The sequence below is a fragment of the Sorex fumeus genome, unplaced genomic scaffold, assembly GCF_029834395.1.
Source record: "Sorex fumeus unplaced genomic scaffold, SorFum_2.1 ptg000032l, whole genome shotgun sequence".
NCBI classification, from domain to species: domain Eukaryota; kingdom Metazoa; phylum Chordata; class Mammalia; order Eulipotyphla; family Soricidae; genus Sorex; species Sorex fumeus.
This window is the reverse complement of record NW_026606089.1, coordinates 12,663,274-12,677,797: the sequence shown is the minus strand read 5'-3', so window position 1 is coordinate 12,677,797 and position 14,524 is coordinate 12,663,274. Positions and strand designations below refer to the sequence as shown.

General features: G+C 48.8%; 1 protein-coding gene across 1 annotated transcript in view; it reads right to left on the bottom strand.

Moving 5' to 3' along the window:
* CHEK2 (checkpoint kinase 2) overlaps positions 1–13,173 on the bottom strand; it is a 52,514-nt gene extending 39,341 nt beyond the window's left edge. The window contains exons 1-4 of the mRNA XM_056116593.1: positions 13,091–13,173; positions 10,911–11,265; positions 5,811–5,935; positions 5,246–5,393 (exon numbers count right to left, since the gene is read on the bottom strand). Of these exons, the coding sequence (XP_055972568.1) occupies positions 5,246–5,393; positions 5,811–5,935; positions 10,911–11,259 (622 nt within the window). The 5' untranslated portion in view covers positions 11,260–11,265; positions 13,091–13,173. The remainder of the gene's footprint in view (positions 1–5,245; positions 5,394–5,810; positions 5,936–10,910; positions 11,266–13,090) is intronic.
* Between the last annotated feature and the right edge of the window lie 1,351 nt (positions 13,174–14,524).

Below are 14,524 nucleotides of genomic sequence, written 5' to 3'. Positions count from 1 at the left end.
TGGCAAATTTGCATCTCTAGCTTTAAAGACTGAAATTTGGGGGCTAAAGCGATAGCATAGTGGGGAGGGCACTTGTCTATAGTGGGTAGGGTACATGCTGCCCATCTGGATTTGATCCCTGACACCCCATATAGTCCCTGAGCACTGCTAAGAAGGATTCCTGAACACAAGGCCGGAAGTAAGCCCTGAGCACCACTGGATGGCCCAAGAAACAAAAATAACAAACAAAAGACAACACACTATGGGGCTGGAGAGATAGTACAGAGGGTAGGGTGCTTGCTCTGTATGCAGCAAGCAGGGTTCAATCCCCGGCACCCCATATGGTTCCTCAAGCATCACCAGGAGTAACCCCTGGGCACTGCTGTTTAAGCAGCATGACAATCTGGGGCTTTAAGAGATTCTTAAATGCCCCCAAATGTCAAGGTCAGCTTCAGGGGTTGCAAATTCATTGCCCACACATTCCAGGAAGGTGACACCTTACCACAGGCAAGGCTGGGGTGAGGAGTGTTAAGACAATGTGTGTAAGACAATGTGGAGCAGAAAACACATCTGTTGTGTGAATATTCTTTTGGTCAGGTGCTGAGACTCAGAGAAATTGGAAATCAAGGACAATCATGAGCCCACTACAAGGCCCTGTACCGAAGGAAGAGTGTCCCTCTTTTTATTTACTATCCCATGGCTCCACCCCTCTCAGAGAACTGGCAAGCTACCAAGAGTATCTCACCTGCAGAGCAAAGCCTGGCAAGCTACCCGTGACGTATTCAATATGCCAAACACAGTAACAACAACGTCTCATGATGGAGATGTTACTGGGCCCATTGAAAAGTCAATGAACAGCGGGAGGACAGTGACATCCTATAGTATACACCTCTAATGGGCTCATGACAGTGAAGTCATGAATCATAGAAAATAGGAGTTACATTGAGACATCAAGGCATACACTGTTCTGTCATGCCTGCAAGCCAAATGGTTACAACCATTTGAATATATGAATAGAAGAATGCAAGGTCAAGCCAAGGTCAAGTATTCTGGAGTCATCCTCACCTGGGGTGAAAAGGGGAATGTGAGAATGTCTGCATTTCAAAGCCAAGCTGCTTCTGGGATCTGTGAGAAAGGCTAGACTGCTTCTTTGTTATACTAAGTTAGGTGAAGGCTAACTAAAGACAGTTAAAGAAAGAGATGTTAACCCTTTCCAGACCAGTCAGACACACCCATTTTCAGAATCTCTCGCCCATTTTCATGGGGTCTACGTCTACCCCATTTCCCCATTTTCATGGTCTACGGGTCCTGCCCCTTTGCGGGTTAGTCTCCACAGACTCATCCTAACAATCTGTTTGGGCACCAACAACATCACCCCATCTAAAAGGAGTCTGTCACTTCAAATCCTCCAATTATGGTATCACAGTTTCAGTACGGGAAGATACCCAACTTTTCAAGATAGGCTAGATTTTCATGATAAAGTACAAATATAAGCAAACGTCTAGCAAAATGTCAGCAAGTATGTGGAAATAGAGAAAGAGTACAGAGGTGATGGCACCTGCCTTGCGTGCAGTCAACCTAAGGTCCCCTGAGCTCCCGCAGGAATGAACCCTGAGCACAGAGCCAGGAACACAGTTCTCAGCAGAGCTGGGTGTGGGCCCTTTCCACACCTCCCCAATCAACATGCTGAACGCAGCCTGTGGAGTCCAATGTGATTTATTTCAATCAGGGCCTTGTTTAGTCTACGTGATGCCTGCCCAAAATTAGAAGCGGTGGGCCTGGGAGAGAACTCAAAAAGCTGGTGTGCCCTGCACACGCTATGTATGCCAAAGGCCGGCACTGCATGGTACCCAGAGTACAGTCTGGACTAACACCTGAGCACTGATAGGTGTGTCCCAGAAACCAAAGGAGGGGAAAAAAATTACAAGAGATGCCCCTTGGACGGAACGATTAGAAAAAGACAGTTGAACATGTGAAAGGCAGGCCAATTCCAGGGCTTTGTTGCCCCTTCAAATACGTGCTCATCAACATGTAGGAAAACTATCTGGTTACCCTATCATTATCAATGGGGGAAGAAATACTAGGAACGGGGCCAGGGAAGTAACTCCAAGGGCTGGAACACTGGGTTTTTGCTTGCAGAAACTGCCCAAATTTGATTCAAGACACTGAAGAGTTTCCTGAGGATCAGAGGGAGAGAACCTCACCCAGTCCAGCCTGAAGCAAGCCAGGAAAGCTCTCACGCACTTACAGAGGAGGCCCCAAAACACACCGAAAGTTGAGTCACTCTTAAAACATGCAGTTTCTGGGTGTCAGCCTGAAGACTGACTACAGGAGAATTTCCTGGGCAGGAATGTCTGTTTTCTGTGTTTGTTTGTCTTGCAGCCACACCCCAAGGAGATCAGGGCTTACTCCTGGCTCTGTGCTCAGGGATCACTCTGGCGGGGGTCAGAGGACCATACAGGGTGCTGAGGATCGAACCAGCATCAGCAAGTGTAACTATACTACCCTCTCAGGCCCCTGGGCAGGAAATTTAAATTCCTGGAATGGAACTACTGGACCAGCATCTCCAGAAGAGTGCCTATGGGAACCTCTATTTTTAAGAGGTCACCCCCCAATCACTGAACCTTCTTAGATGGTTTGGAGAATCTTGCGGGTTTCTGGTTGTTTGTTCATTTATTTGGGGGGGAGGGTCACGCCCAGCGATGCTCAGGAGTTACTGCTTGCTCTGCACTCAGGAATTACTCTTGGTGCTTAGGGTGATGTAGGCAGGTAGACAGGGAAAGGCCCTTGGTAATGAAATTTAGATAACAAAATTTTGGGAAGGAAACAAGACCTGATAAGCCCTTCAGCAGACCCCGAAGAAATTTGATCCTTCACCGGGGAGCCATCAGACACACCTGCATCCTTTAATCCACTTTTGGTGAATCAGCCCAGAGAAGATTCCAGAGCTTCCGGACCAAGATGACCCCAAGAGCCTATAAAACCCCACTCAAAAGCCCATTCAAGGCTCTCTCCGTTTCTGGAGAAGACTGCGCTCCCTCGGAGCGCGTTACTCTCTTACTCTTCATTTCCCCACTTATCTGCTTACCCCTCTCTCTTCCTCTCCCAAAACCTCCAAATAAAATCTGTTACTTCACTGCTTGTCTACTCCTGGAATTCCTTTTCTGCGAGCGAGACAAGAGCCCTAGAAACCCCGGGTAAGGCTTGGGACTGGCCTCTCCTTTCCTGCAAAGAGCAAATTCTCGCCCCAGCTTGAGTCCGTGGCTCCCCGAGCAATCGGGTGGCGGGGATTAACTCCCGTGCCGAGAAGACCAAGAGGACTTCAGGTGTGGCTTGACGGCCACCTTGTGGGGCTGACGGGGCTTAGGCCCGTGCCGAGCAGGGGCTCACTGCAGACTTTACCGGTCCTAGCCTACCCAGGGATTCTTGGGTGGCAGAGGCGGAGTGAGAGAGAGTGATCGTCTCTCTCCTCCCAACTCGTGTGAGCCACCCGTGGGGTCCACCGACATCAAGGGGACCATATGGGATGCTGGGGACAGAAGCTGGGTCATCCACGTGCAAGGCAAATGTCCTAATCACTGTACTGTCTGTCACTCTGTCCTCTGTGTGTGTGTTTTTTTTAATAAAAGAAACAAGGATTCTTTCTGTGCAACTAACGTTACAGGTGTGCGATACTAGTCAATGGGCTGGTGTACAAGGAGGCCTGGTTTCAATCCTGACATCACAAGGTCCTCAAGCTCTGCAGGGAGCAACCCGGAAGCATGGAGCCAGAAAGAACCCTCGGTACCACCAGCAGCAAAAGCAAATTAAAAAATCTCAACTCCAAGATATAGAAGACAGTAATGACTAAAGAAAAAAAAAAAGTACAATGAACTATGAACTTTCTCATCTACAAAATTGGAATGCTACTTGTACATTATGTATTCCATATTTACCACGGAAAACTGACTCGGGAATTACAAGTAAGTATAGTGGGCAGCGACTCACACAATATGAGGACAAATAGGGACCAGAGTGATAGCACAGCGGGGAGGGCATTTGCCTTGCATGTGGCTGACTGGGGTTCGATCCCCGGCATCCCATGTGGTCCCCCAGCACTGCCAGGAGTGATTCCTGAGTGCAGAGCCAGGAGAAACCCCTGAGCATCGCTGGGTGTGAGCCAAAAAGTAAAAATAAATAAATAAAGAGCACAAATATAATTCACCTGACAGCCGCTAGCTTTTAACACTCCTTGGAAAAAATCTGTCTTGCCGAAAGTCATTCATAACTAAAAACCGCAACCTAGGACTGAGCCGAAACTTAAATGCTAACCAGCTCACAAGACTCCCTACAGCAACAATGTGAATTTCCTTTTTTTTTTTTTGTATATACCTGCTCAGGCAAAGCCTGGCAAGCTCCCTGTGCCATATTAGATATACCAAACACAGCAACAAGTTTCACAATGGAGACATTACTGAGCCACTGGAGCAAATCGATGAACAATGGGAGGACAGTGCAACAGTCCTACATTAAGCTACATTAAGCTCCTATTTTATTATTTTTTTTTTCATTTTTTTAAAACTTTTTCATTGAATCACTGTGAGACAGACCCTTACAAAGCTGTCATGATTGGATTTCAGTCATACAGTATTCCAACACCCATCCATCCACCAGTGTACATTTGCCAAGACCAGTGTCCTCAAGTTCCCTCCCAACACCCTCCACCCCCACCCCCTGCCTGCCTCTATGGCAGGTCTCCTCCCTCCCTCCCTCCCTCCCTCCCTCCCTCACTCCCTCCCTCTCCCCACCCCCTTTTGGGCACTGTGGTTTACAATATTGATACTGAAAGGTTATCAAGAATATCTTTTTACCCACTTTTTTTTTCAGGCTTAAAATCTATTTTGAAACGCGTAGATAAACATTTTAAAAAATAATGCTTTAAAAGTCTCTTCCTCTTCACCCCAAAGTGTACCAAGTTATACTAAATAGTAGCAGCCTCCGCTTGTTTTACCCATTTTTAACACTCAGTTCTTGCTCAGTGTGATCATTCCCAGCTATTATTGTTATACTGGTCTCTTCTCTATCTTACCATCCTCAGCCACACACACACTTGTGGTTAGTTCCAACCACTGACCAGTCCTCCTAACCTTTGTTTTCCATGGCCATGGATATTCGTCTTCTATTATATATACGTATATTTATATATACCACAAATGAATATAGTCATGAATTTTCCTTTCTATACCAGGGGGAAATCCAGCAAGCCAGCAACATAAAATGAGATTACCTTTATTGCTGCACACTGAAAGTGCAATTTCAGAATTGTTACTCAGAGGAAGGCGTCTTCCTTTCCCTACAAGCTCTTTATTTACAAATGTTCCGTTTCCACTGTGATCCTCTATGTACGCTATGTAAGAGTTTTTCGGTCCCATTTCCTGAAAGAGAGAACATGTTAATTCAAGAGTTTAACAGTAGGGGCCAGGGATGTGGCTCAGTGAAAGAGCCTATGTCTTACATGTTCGAGGCCCCTAGTTCAGACCCAGCACCACCAAAAATAAGTAAAATAAACCAAGTCTTCATGCAGGAAATGTACAGTGGGAAGACACTTAAAGGTTCCAACCCCCAAATACGAGAATACTTGTCAGCTGGGGCCGGAAGTCCAGTGGGTATGACCCTTGCCTTGCATGCAGCTGACCCAGGTTCAATCTCCAGCATCCCGTATGGTCTCCTGAGCCCACCAGAAGAAATTCCTGATCTCACAGCCAGGAGTAACCCCTGAGCACTGTAGGGTGTGACCCTCAAACAAATAAATACATGAATTTAAAGAAAAAAAAAGGATTCTTGTCACCTACCCTGAAAATCCGAAAGTGCTTCTTGCTGTAAGTCCGGTATATGTCTGTTCTTTTCAGCAGTGGCTCATCAAAGCAGTATTCACAGCTTTTGTCCCTCCCAAACCAGTAGCTGTCATTAACACACTCTGTAACACCAAAGCACACATCAGAGAGCTGTTGACTGCCATATAGCAAATACCGTTAAATATCATTCCTGGGCTGGAGCAAAAGCACAGTGGGTAGGGCATTTGCCTTGCAAGCGACCAACCCGGGTTCGATTCCCAGCATCCCATATGGTCCCCTGAGCACCGCCAGGGGTGATTCCTGAGTGTAGAGTCAGGAGTAACCCCTGTGCATCACTGGGTGTGACCCAAAAAGCAAAAAAAAAAAAAAAAAATCATTTCTAAAATCTACATGGAGGGGGGGAAAAAAGCCAAAGAAGGTCATCAAAGTTATAAATTTGTTTATCAAGCTCTTATAACATGGGCCAGAGAGATGGTTGATGGGTTGAGCTCATGGTTTACATTGAAGAGACCCAGGCTTGACCTCAGCACTGCAGCAGAAAAGAGAGTAATGCCAAGAACAGTTGGGTGTGGTCAAAATTAATTTTTTAAAGGGAGCTATGGAGAGATAGTATAGTGGGTAGGGCATTTGTGAAGCCAACCTGGGTTGAATCCCGGGGACACCCCACATGGTCCCCAGAGTTTTGCAGGGATTCCTGAACGCAGATGAATCAGGGATTCCTGAACTTACTTCCAGGAGTAAGCCCTGTGAAGTTTTGGCTGCAATAGTGAGGCAGGCAGGTAGATAAGAAAGGGCCCAGGGCAATGGAATTCCTGGGAAGAAATAAAACCAAATAGCCCTGAAGCTGCAAAGAGCTCACCTGTGAGCACAGGAACTAAGGCCTGATAAGACCTTCCTGGCACCAGAAACAGACCCTGAGGAGGCTGGACTCCAACTGAGAAGATAAACGTCAGCAGAGACAGAGACTGCAATTAAGGAGATAGATTGCCAAAAACTTCAAAGCTCTTCCAATTGAAGACAATACCTGCTCAACCCTTACCTCTGGCAGGAAATCCAAAACCTAGGCAACCCTAAGAATAACCATATAAAAGGTGATCAGGAAGGCCATTCTAGGCTCTCTCCCTAGGGACCTCTGGAGCGGCCTACTAACTCCCTCCCTTTCCTCTCCGCCTTCCCCTTCCCGAAAGCCTCCAAATAAAATGTTTTTACTTCACTGCTGTCTCCTCCAGAAATGCTTTTCTGTGAGACAGGACAAATCTGGAAGGCCCGGGGAAGGCCTAGGGCTGGCTCTCCTTCCCTGCAAAGCGCAGTTCCTCTCTCCAGCCCTCAGAAATTCGATGATGGGGATCAACTCCCATGCAGAGAAGACCAAGTGGCATCGGCCACCTGGTGGGGCTGGCAGGGGCTGCCACCCAGGGGCTCATCACAGACTTTATCATTCCTAGTCTTCCACCCGGTCCCAGGGTGGCAGAGGCAGACTGGGAGAAAGTGATTGTCTCTCTCCTTACATAAGACACCCATGGGGGCGCAGAGACTTCAGTAGAAATCACTGCCCGCCCCCCCCAACAACAACAAAAGTTCTCAGAGAGGGGCCGGAGTGATAGCACAGCGGGTAGGGCGTTTGCCTTGCACCCGGAAGACCTGGGTTTGATCCCCAGCATCCCATATGGTCCCCTGGGCACCGCCAGGAGGGAGTGGTTCCTGAGTGCAGAGCCAGGAGTGACCCCTGAGCAATGCTGGGTGTGACCCAAAAAGCAACAACAAAAAAAAAAGTTCACAGAGGGGCAAGGGAAACAGCTCAGGCATCATGCATGCACGTGTCATGCATGACTGGACCAAGTCCAATTCTGGCACTGCACAGCCGCCCAAGAGCTCCCAGAACCACTGGGGCTTAAGCGCTGACCCAACTAGCAAGAGTTGGGCTGAGCATTACTGTGAGTTGCCCTTGGGTCCCATGAACACCGCTTGGGGGTACCAACCCACCACCCCCCAAAAAAAGGGGAAATTCTCGCCTTTTCTTTGGAGAAATAAATTCCTACTTACTGTATGAGGACTGTTACAACCCCAGAGAAGCTAAAGGCCCAACCGCCTGGACTCCCTTGCTTGCCCTCTGCCTGCCTGGCCAGGGCAGAGCAGACTGGACCTACGGGACCCGCCGTAACAGGGTCTGAGCTAACTGCTGCCAGCGGTAATCATTTTTTTTTTTAATTTTTCAGTTGTATTTTTGAGAACAAGAAGTTACTAGCAGGACTAAGCACTTGATCCTAAATACTTAGATTCTGGGAAAGGGTAAGGAGCGTCCGGGTACGAAATGGGGGCTTAAGGTATAAGCTGACTACAGAGCAAATGCTCCCGGCCCCAGGTCTCTTGGACTTGCAAGCCCACAGTGCTACACCTTATGTGAGAATAAATCGGTTGCCTTTTGTGCCTTCAATTCTGAGAGACACCGACAGCCCTCCCTAACATTTATAACCCTCCAAGAGGTTATAACTTTTTCTTCTTGGGTCACACCCAGCAATGCTCAGAGGTTACTCCTGGCTCTGTGGTCAGGAATTACTCCTGGCGGTGCTTGGGGGACCATATGGGATGCCGGGGATCAAACTCAGGTCGACTGTGTGCAAGGCAAATGCCCTACCTGCTGTACTATTGCTCTGGCCCCAGTTATAACATTTACAACCCTTCATTCCCAGCTCTCTGGATGGTCAAAAGACTTAAGAGTAAAACCTACACTTCTCCCTATCACCGGGCAGCCGCTCCTCATCCTCCTTTTTTTGCCACACCCAGATCCCTTGACCCTCTTGCAGTGCCCCAAATGTGCCAGGCACGGCCAGCCTGGTGGTCTGTCATATTTCAGTCCCAGCTCTCTGGACTCAGAATGCGCCGGTGTGAACTCCATGCTCACCTCCCACCCAGCTCTCACCCAAGCACTCCAGGGGTCTCACTGCCCCCCTGCTTATAATGGTCTTGCATTTAGTTTCCCTCTCAATCTGGACAAAAATTGAAAATTAGCTTATTCCTATAGTGGCTCCCCACATTCTAGTCAGAACACAATCAGTGGGCAGTGAGGTGGTATCCTAAGGCCTCTGTTGAAGGCGAGTTTCAGGGACCGAAGACACTTAGTATAGGAGTTAAGGCACATACCTTGCATGTGGCCGACTCTAGTTTGATCCCTGTGCCAGGGATCAAAGCCCTGCCAGGAGTAATCCCTGAGCACAGAGACAGGGGTAAGTCCTGAACACACACAGGAGTAAACCCTCAGCCTCTCTGGGAATGGTCCCAAAATCAAAAACAAAACAAAGAAAGACAGAAATGCCTACTTTATGACCAGCAATTCCACTCACTTTCTGCCCCAGAGACACTTGCCCCAAACCAAACAAGGACACCACCACCGAGATGCACATCAGCACCTGGAAACCACCAAGGAGTGACTGACGGATGGTGCAGAGACAGGCAATGCCCACTCAAGTGTGAGGGCCTGAGTTCAGACGCAGACGCTGCCTGCAGGCACCAGGTGAGGTCCCTGCAGTTCTGAAATTCCAAAAGACATATGTACACGTGTGTCCACGACCGCATAATTCATGATAGCCAAGGTCTGGAAAAAACCCAAATGTCTGACCATGGATGAACAGATAACAAAATTGGGGCTTAAGGCACGTGTCTTGCATGTGGCCGACCCTGGTTCAATCCCCAGCACTGCATCAGGCCCCCCAAGCACTGCCCAGAGTGACACCTGAGCAGAGTCAGGAGTAAGTCCTGAGAATCACCAGGGCTGGCAAAAAAATCCATAAAGCAAAAGGGAAAAAAATATAGTTCAGGGGGCCAGAGCCATAATATAGCAGGTAGGGCATTTGCCTCGCACGTGGCTGAGCTGGGTTTGATCCCTGGCATTTCGTGAGGTCCCCTGAGCACTGCCAGGAATAATTCCTGAGTGGAGCGATAGCATAGCGGGTAGGGCGTCTGCCTTGCACGCAGCCAACATGGCCGACCCGAGTTCGATTCCTCCGCCCCTCTCGGAGAGCCTGGCAAGCTACCGAGAGTATTCGATATGCCAGACACAGTAACAACAAAGTCTCCAATGGAGACGTTACTGGGCCCGCTCGAGCAAATCGAGTGCACCCCACCGCCCACAAAAAAAAGTCCACTGGAGGACTAATGTGATTCCAGTTAATAGTAAAGTAAAGGCCCTCCCGTTGATCATCGATTTGCTCGAGCGGGCCCAGTAACGTCTCCATTGGAGACTTTGTTGTTACTGTGTTTGGCATATTGAATACGTCACGGGGGGCTTGCCAGGCTCTGCCGTGCGGGCGATACTCTCGGTAGCTTGCCGGGCTCTCCGAGAGGGGCGGAGGAATCGAACTCGGGTCGGCCATGTTGGCTGTGTGCAAGGCAAACGCCCTACCGCTGTGCTATCACTCCAGCCCAGTTAATAATAATGTAATATTGGGGCCAGAGTGATACACAGTACAGCAGGTAGGGTGCTTGCCTTGCACTCGGCTGACCCAGGTCCTACCCCTGGTACCCCATATGGTCCACCGAACCCTCCAAAGGTAATCTCTGAGCACAGAGCCAGAAATAAACTCTTAACACTGTGAGGTGTGCCCCCCCACAAACAATAACAAAAACATAATAATGTTGAAACATAATATAGTTGAAAGTTGCTGAGTGGATCTAAAAAAAAATTAAAATGGTAATTATGCATTGGGATGGAAGAGTTAGCCAGTATCACGGTAGTAATCGCTCTTTAAATATCAAATCAACTAAAATAAATTTAATAAACAGGAGTCAACAAATCATCTTCCCCATGATGAAACTACAGATTGGAGGTTCTGCAGTGGCTGCCAATGGGAAGCTTCTCATTATATGACAAACGTTTTCAAGTTTGCATGAATCTGCCTCTGAGGATCAGAGAGAAAGCTTCCTCTCAGACGGAGAGCATCCTGCAGAAACCCAACTGATGCTTCTTGAAGGGGATCCCCAGCAGCTGAGAAACAGGGTACTCCTACAAACGGCCCCGCTGTTCCTCAATCACTGCCTTCAAACGACCCCATTACCCCAAGAGTATTCTTCAGCCTCTGTTTTCTGAACACACCCTCTTACCCAGATTGGAGAATCCATCCTGCAGGGCCCATAATCGAGCCCAAGATACGGGGACGGGCTCCTCCGGTTCCTGGTCCTCGGGGATACTGGAGAGTTCCTGCGTGGATACTGTGTCCAAGGAGCTCAGTGTCCCGGAGCTGGACTGAGAGGACTGGCTGGGTGTGGGCACGCTGTTGCTGGAGGAGCTGGAAGTGCCCTGTGACTGGGAGGAGGAGCCGTGGGTCTGGGAGGAGGGGCCCAGGGGCAGCAGGAGGCCGCCGGGGGCCTGGGCGCCCGCCCCGCCACTACCCTGGCACTGCGAGGCACTGCAGTGGGGTTGCTGATGTTCTACATCCTTCTCATGAGACATCGCCACCTCAAAACGGGACAAGGAAACAATCAGAGCATGCATTTCAAGGGACAAAACTTCAAAAGTTTATGAGAAAGGGCTGGAGAGAGAGCACAGAGGACTGAGCTCAGGCTTGGCATGCAGGAAGTCTGCACTCAATCGCCAGCACCGAATAGTCCCCTGAGCACTGCAAGGAAGGGAGGACAGACCAGCCCCCACCCCCCAACCCCCAGCACTGAATTGGGAGGAGCCACAGAACACCACTAGGTGTCGCCCAAACACTATTCCCCACCCCCCACCCCCCACCCCCAGACACCACGAAAAAGGGAAGAATGAGTTGGGTTTTTTCTTTTAATGGGAGCCGGAGTTATAGAACAGCAGATAGGGCGCTTGCCTAGCAGGCGGCCAAACTGGGTTTTATCCCAGGCATCTCATACTGTCCCCTAAGCCCTGCCAGAAGTGATCCCTGAGCACAGAGCCAGGAGTAAGCCCTGAGCACCATTGGTGTGACCCAAAAATCAAAACAGGCATTCTTTTTATTTTGGGGTTTTGAGTCATACCCAGTGGTGCTCAAGAGACCACATGGGCTCAAACTCAGACCTCCAGTATCAAGCCTGTGCACTGACCCTTTGAACTACTGCCCCAACCCCAAACATCCTAAAATTCTAGCCCTATTATTCTATAACTAGAAATTCTATACCTCTGGGCCAGAGAGACCTACCATGGGTAGGGTACCAGTCTCCCAAGCAGCTGACTAGGGTTCATCTCCAGAGCAGTATATGATCCCCTAAAGCCATGCCAGGAGCGATCCTTGAGCACAGAGCCAGGAGTAAGCCCTGAGCACAGCGGAGTGTGGCCCAAAAAACCATAAATGAATAAACTGAAAGAAAATTCTATACTTTTGAGCTGAGATTTTTATCAAATCATTTTCACCAGATCAGTTTTCTGACAGTCACAAATGACCAGAAGAAAATAAAACCCGAACAAAAAAGTAGAGGGTAGGCCAGAGCTAGAATACAGCAGGTAAGGTGCTTGCCCTGCAAATGGCCAACTGAGATTGGATCCTTGGCACCCCATATGGTCCCCTGAGCACCACCAGGACTGATTCCTGTGCACACACCTAGAAATAAGCACTGAGCACTGCTGGGTATGGCTTAAAAAAAATAAATGGGCCAGAGCAATAGTACAGTGGGTAGGGAGCTTGCCTTGCACACAGCCAACCTGGGTTCAATCCCAGCATCCCATATGGTCCCCAGAGCACTGCCACTAGTGATTCCTGTGCGCAGAGCCAGGAGTAACCCCTGAGTATTGTCAGATGTAGCCCACAAACCAAAAAATATTACAAAAAAAATGCAAACAAAAAAATTTTAAAAGTTAAAAACGAATAATATGATGAATTGTTAAAACTGTTAATAGAAATACGGCAAAGCGATAATTCCTAATCTTAATTTTTTTATTTCTTTTTGCGCTGTCTGGGACCAACCCAGGGTCTCACCCAGGTAGGGCAAGTGTTCTTTACTGCTGAGACAAATCCCTGGCCTTTAATCTGTTCGGGTTTGGGTTGGTTTGGTTTGGGGTCACACCAGCTATACTAGGGGGTTACTCCTGGCTCTGTGATCAGGGATCACTTCTGGTAGTGCTGGGGACAAAGGTGGGGGGCCACATGTGTTGCTGGAGATGGAAGGGGTCTGCCACAAGCAAGGCAAGCGCCTTGGCCCAGTACACTCATCCATTCACACTCACACTCACTCCCTCTCTTTCTCTCTCTCCAGTTCCCTCAACTTCATTTTAAAAATGCGTTTTTTAATCCCCTCTACTTCCCCAGAATATAATAAACATGGGTCCCACATACTGCATTTGCTCAGCTTTCCAGATAGCTCCTGTTGTTTGCAGAGCACACCAGGAAGAGGGTACAGAGCAGTCAGCCACTCTGGCTTTGTCCTGTGCCACTTCTGACTTCTCAGGCCTGAAAAAGTGGCAAAAAGACAGTGTGTGTGCCAGGTATTAGCTGCTCTCATAGGTCATGATCTATAAGGCTCCGAGAGGTCAGACCACAATCGGCCTCACCCAGAAAGAAAAGATATGGGCATTTCCTAATAAAAAACGCTCATCGTATTTTTTGTTTTTCAGTAATAGTGGCAAAATGAAGAGGAAAAAAACCCGCTTTATATACCGGCCACACCCCACTACTTCGCAAATAAATAAATAAATCACTTGGCATAAACCCTGAAAATATCCATAGAGGTGTGATTAGAGGCAAACAGGTTCAAGACATCCGAATCAAATTTTCATAGCACCTCTAGGTGGAGCACAACCTCACTGAGCCCATTTCCTTAACGGAAATAAAAGGTAGATAAAATCTGGATTAACTGAGATGATGCACGAATGCCCCTCCCCCAGTAATGTTTGATACCTGGAGGGCAGAATTGCAGTCTCAAAGAGCCCAACACACCCAGAAAGATGATGCATGATCACTCTTGCCCCAGAAACGCTGAATAATCCCCTTCCCCAAGGCTTCAACACTCAAAATCTCCTTACAAGTAAACAACACATGTTTTTTTCAAACGGAGATACTGAGTAGCACTACCCCCTACCACACACACTTAGTTAGGGGCACTCCCGGGGGTTTCCTCTTACACAGAGCAGGGCTGTGTTTCCAAAGCCTGTGCCTTCGCAGCCAAGAGTCGGATGCCCTGTGGGCATTTTTAAGACTGAACCTGAAGTATGGTAACAATTACCAACATGCAGTTATTTCCAAAGCAACTTTACTGACTCTGAAAGTCACAACGTTTTTGTTTCCCTAGTCTGACGTCTGGGCCAGTTTCAGCTCGTAAGGGGGGAGGGGGAGGGCAGTGCATTTCAGCACGCTGTTTCCTACAAAGAAGGAAGAATCTCCCAGGCATCTCAAGTCCTCCCCACCCCCTCCCAACGCGAAAGCAGAAGAAGCGGAAGCTCGGGATATTCCGCGTGCACTAAAGCCCTGCGGAGGGGACTCGAACCCACACACAACCGAGAGCAGTTTCCCCCACTATGACTCACCGCGTGAGCCCACCTGAAGCGGCACATTCCTAGCAGCCGCAGCCAACAGCGTGGCGCTAAAGCCGCATATACAAACTCCACCCTCCACCAATCAGAACGCCCCTCCGCCGCGGCGCGACCAATCAGGAGCAGCGGAGGTCGCCGAGCAGGCGCGGCCGCGGTGCCTGCCGGGAAGTGTAGTTTAGAACCAAGAGCGGGACACAGGCTCCAAGTTTTCCCCTCCGAGTGGTCCCGCCCCTCCGCAGTC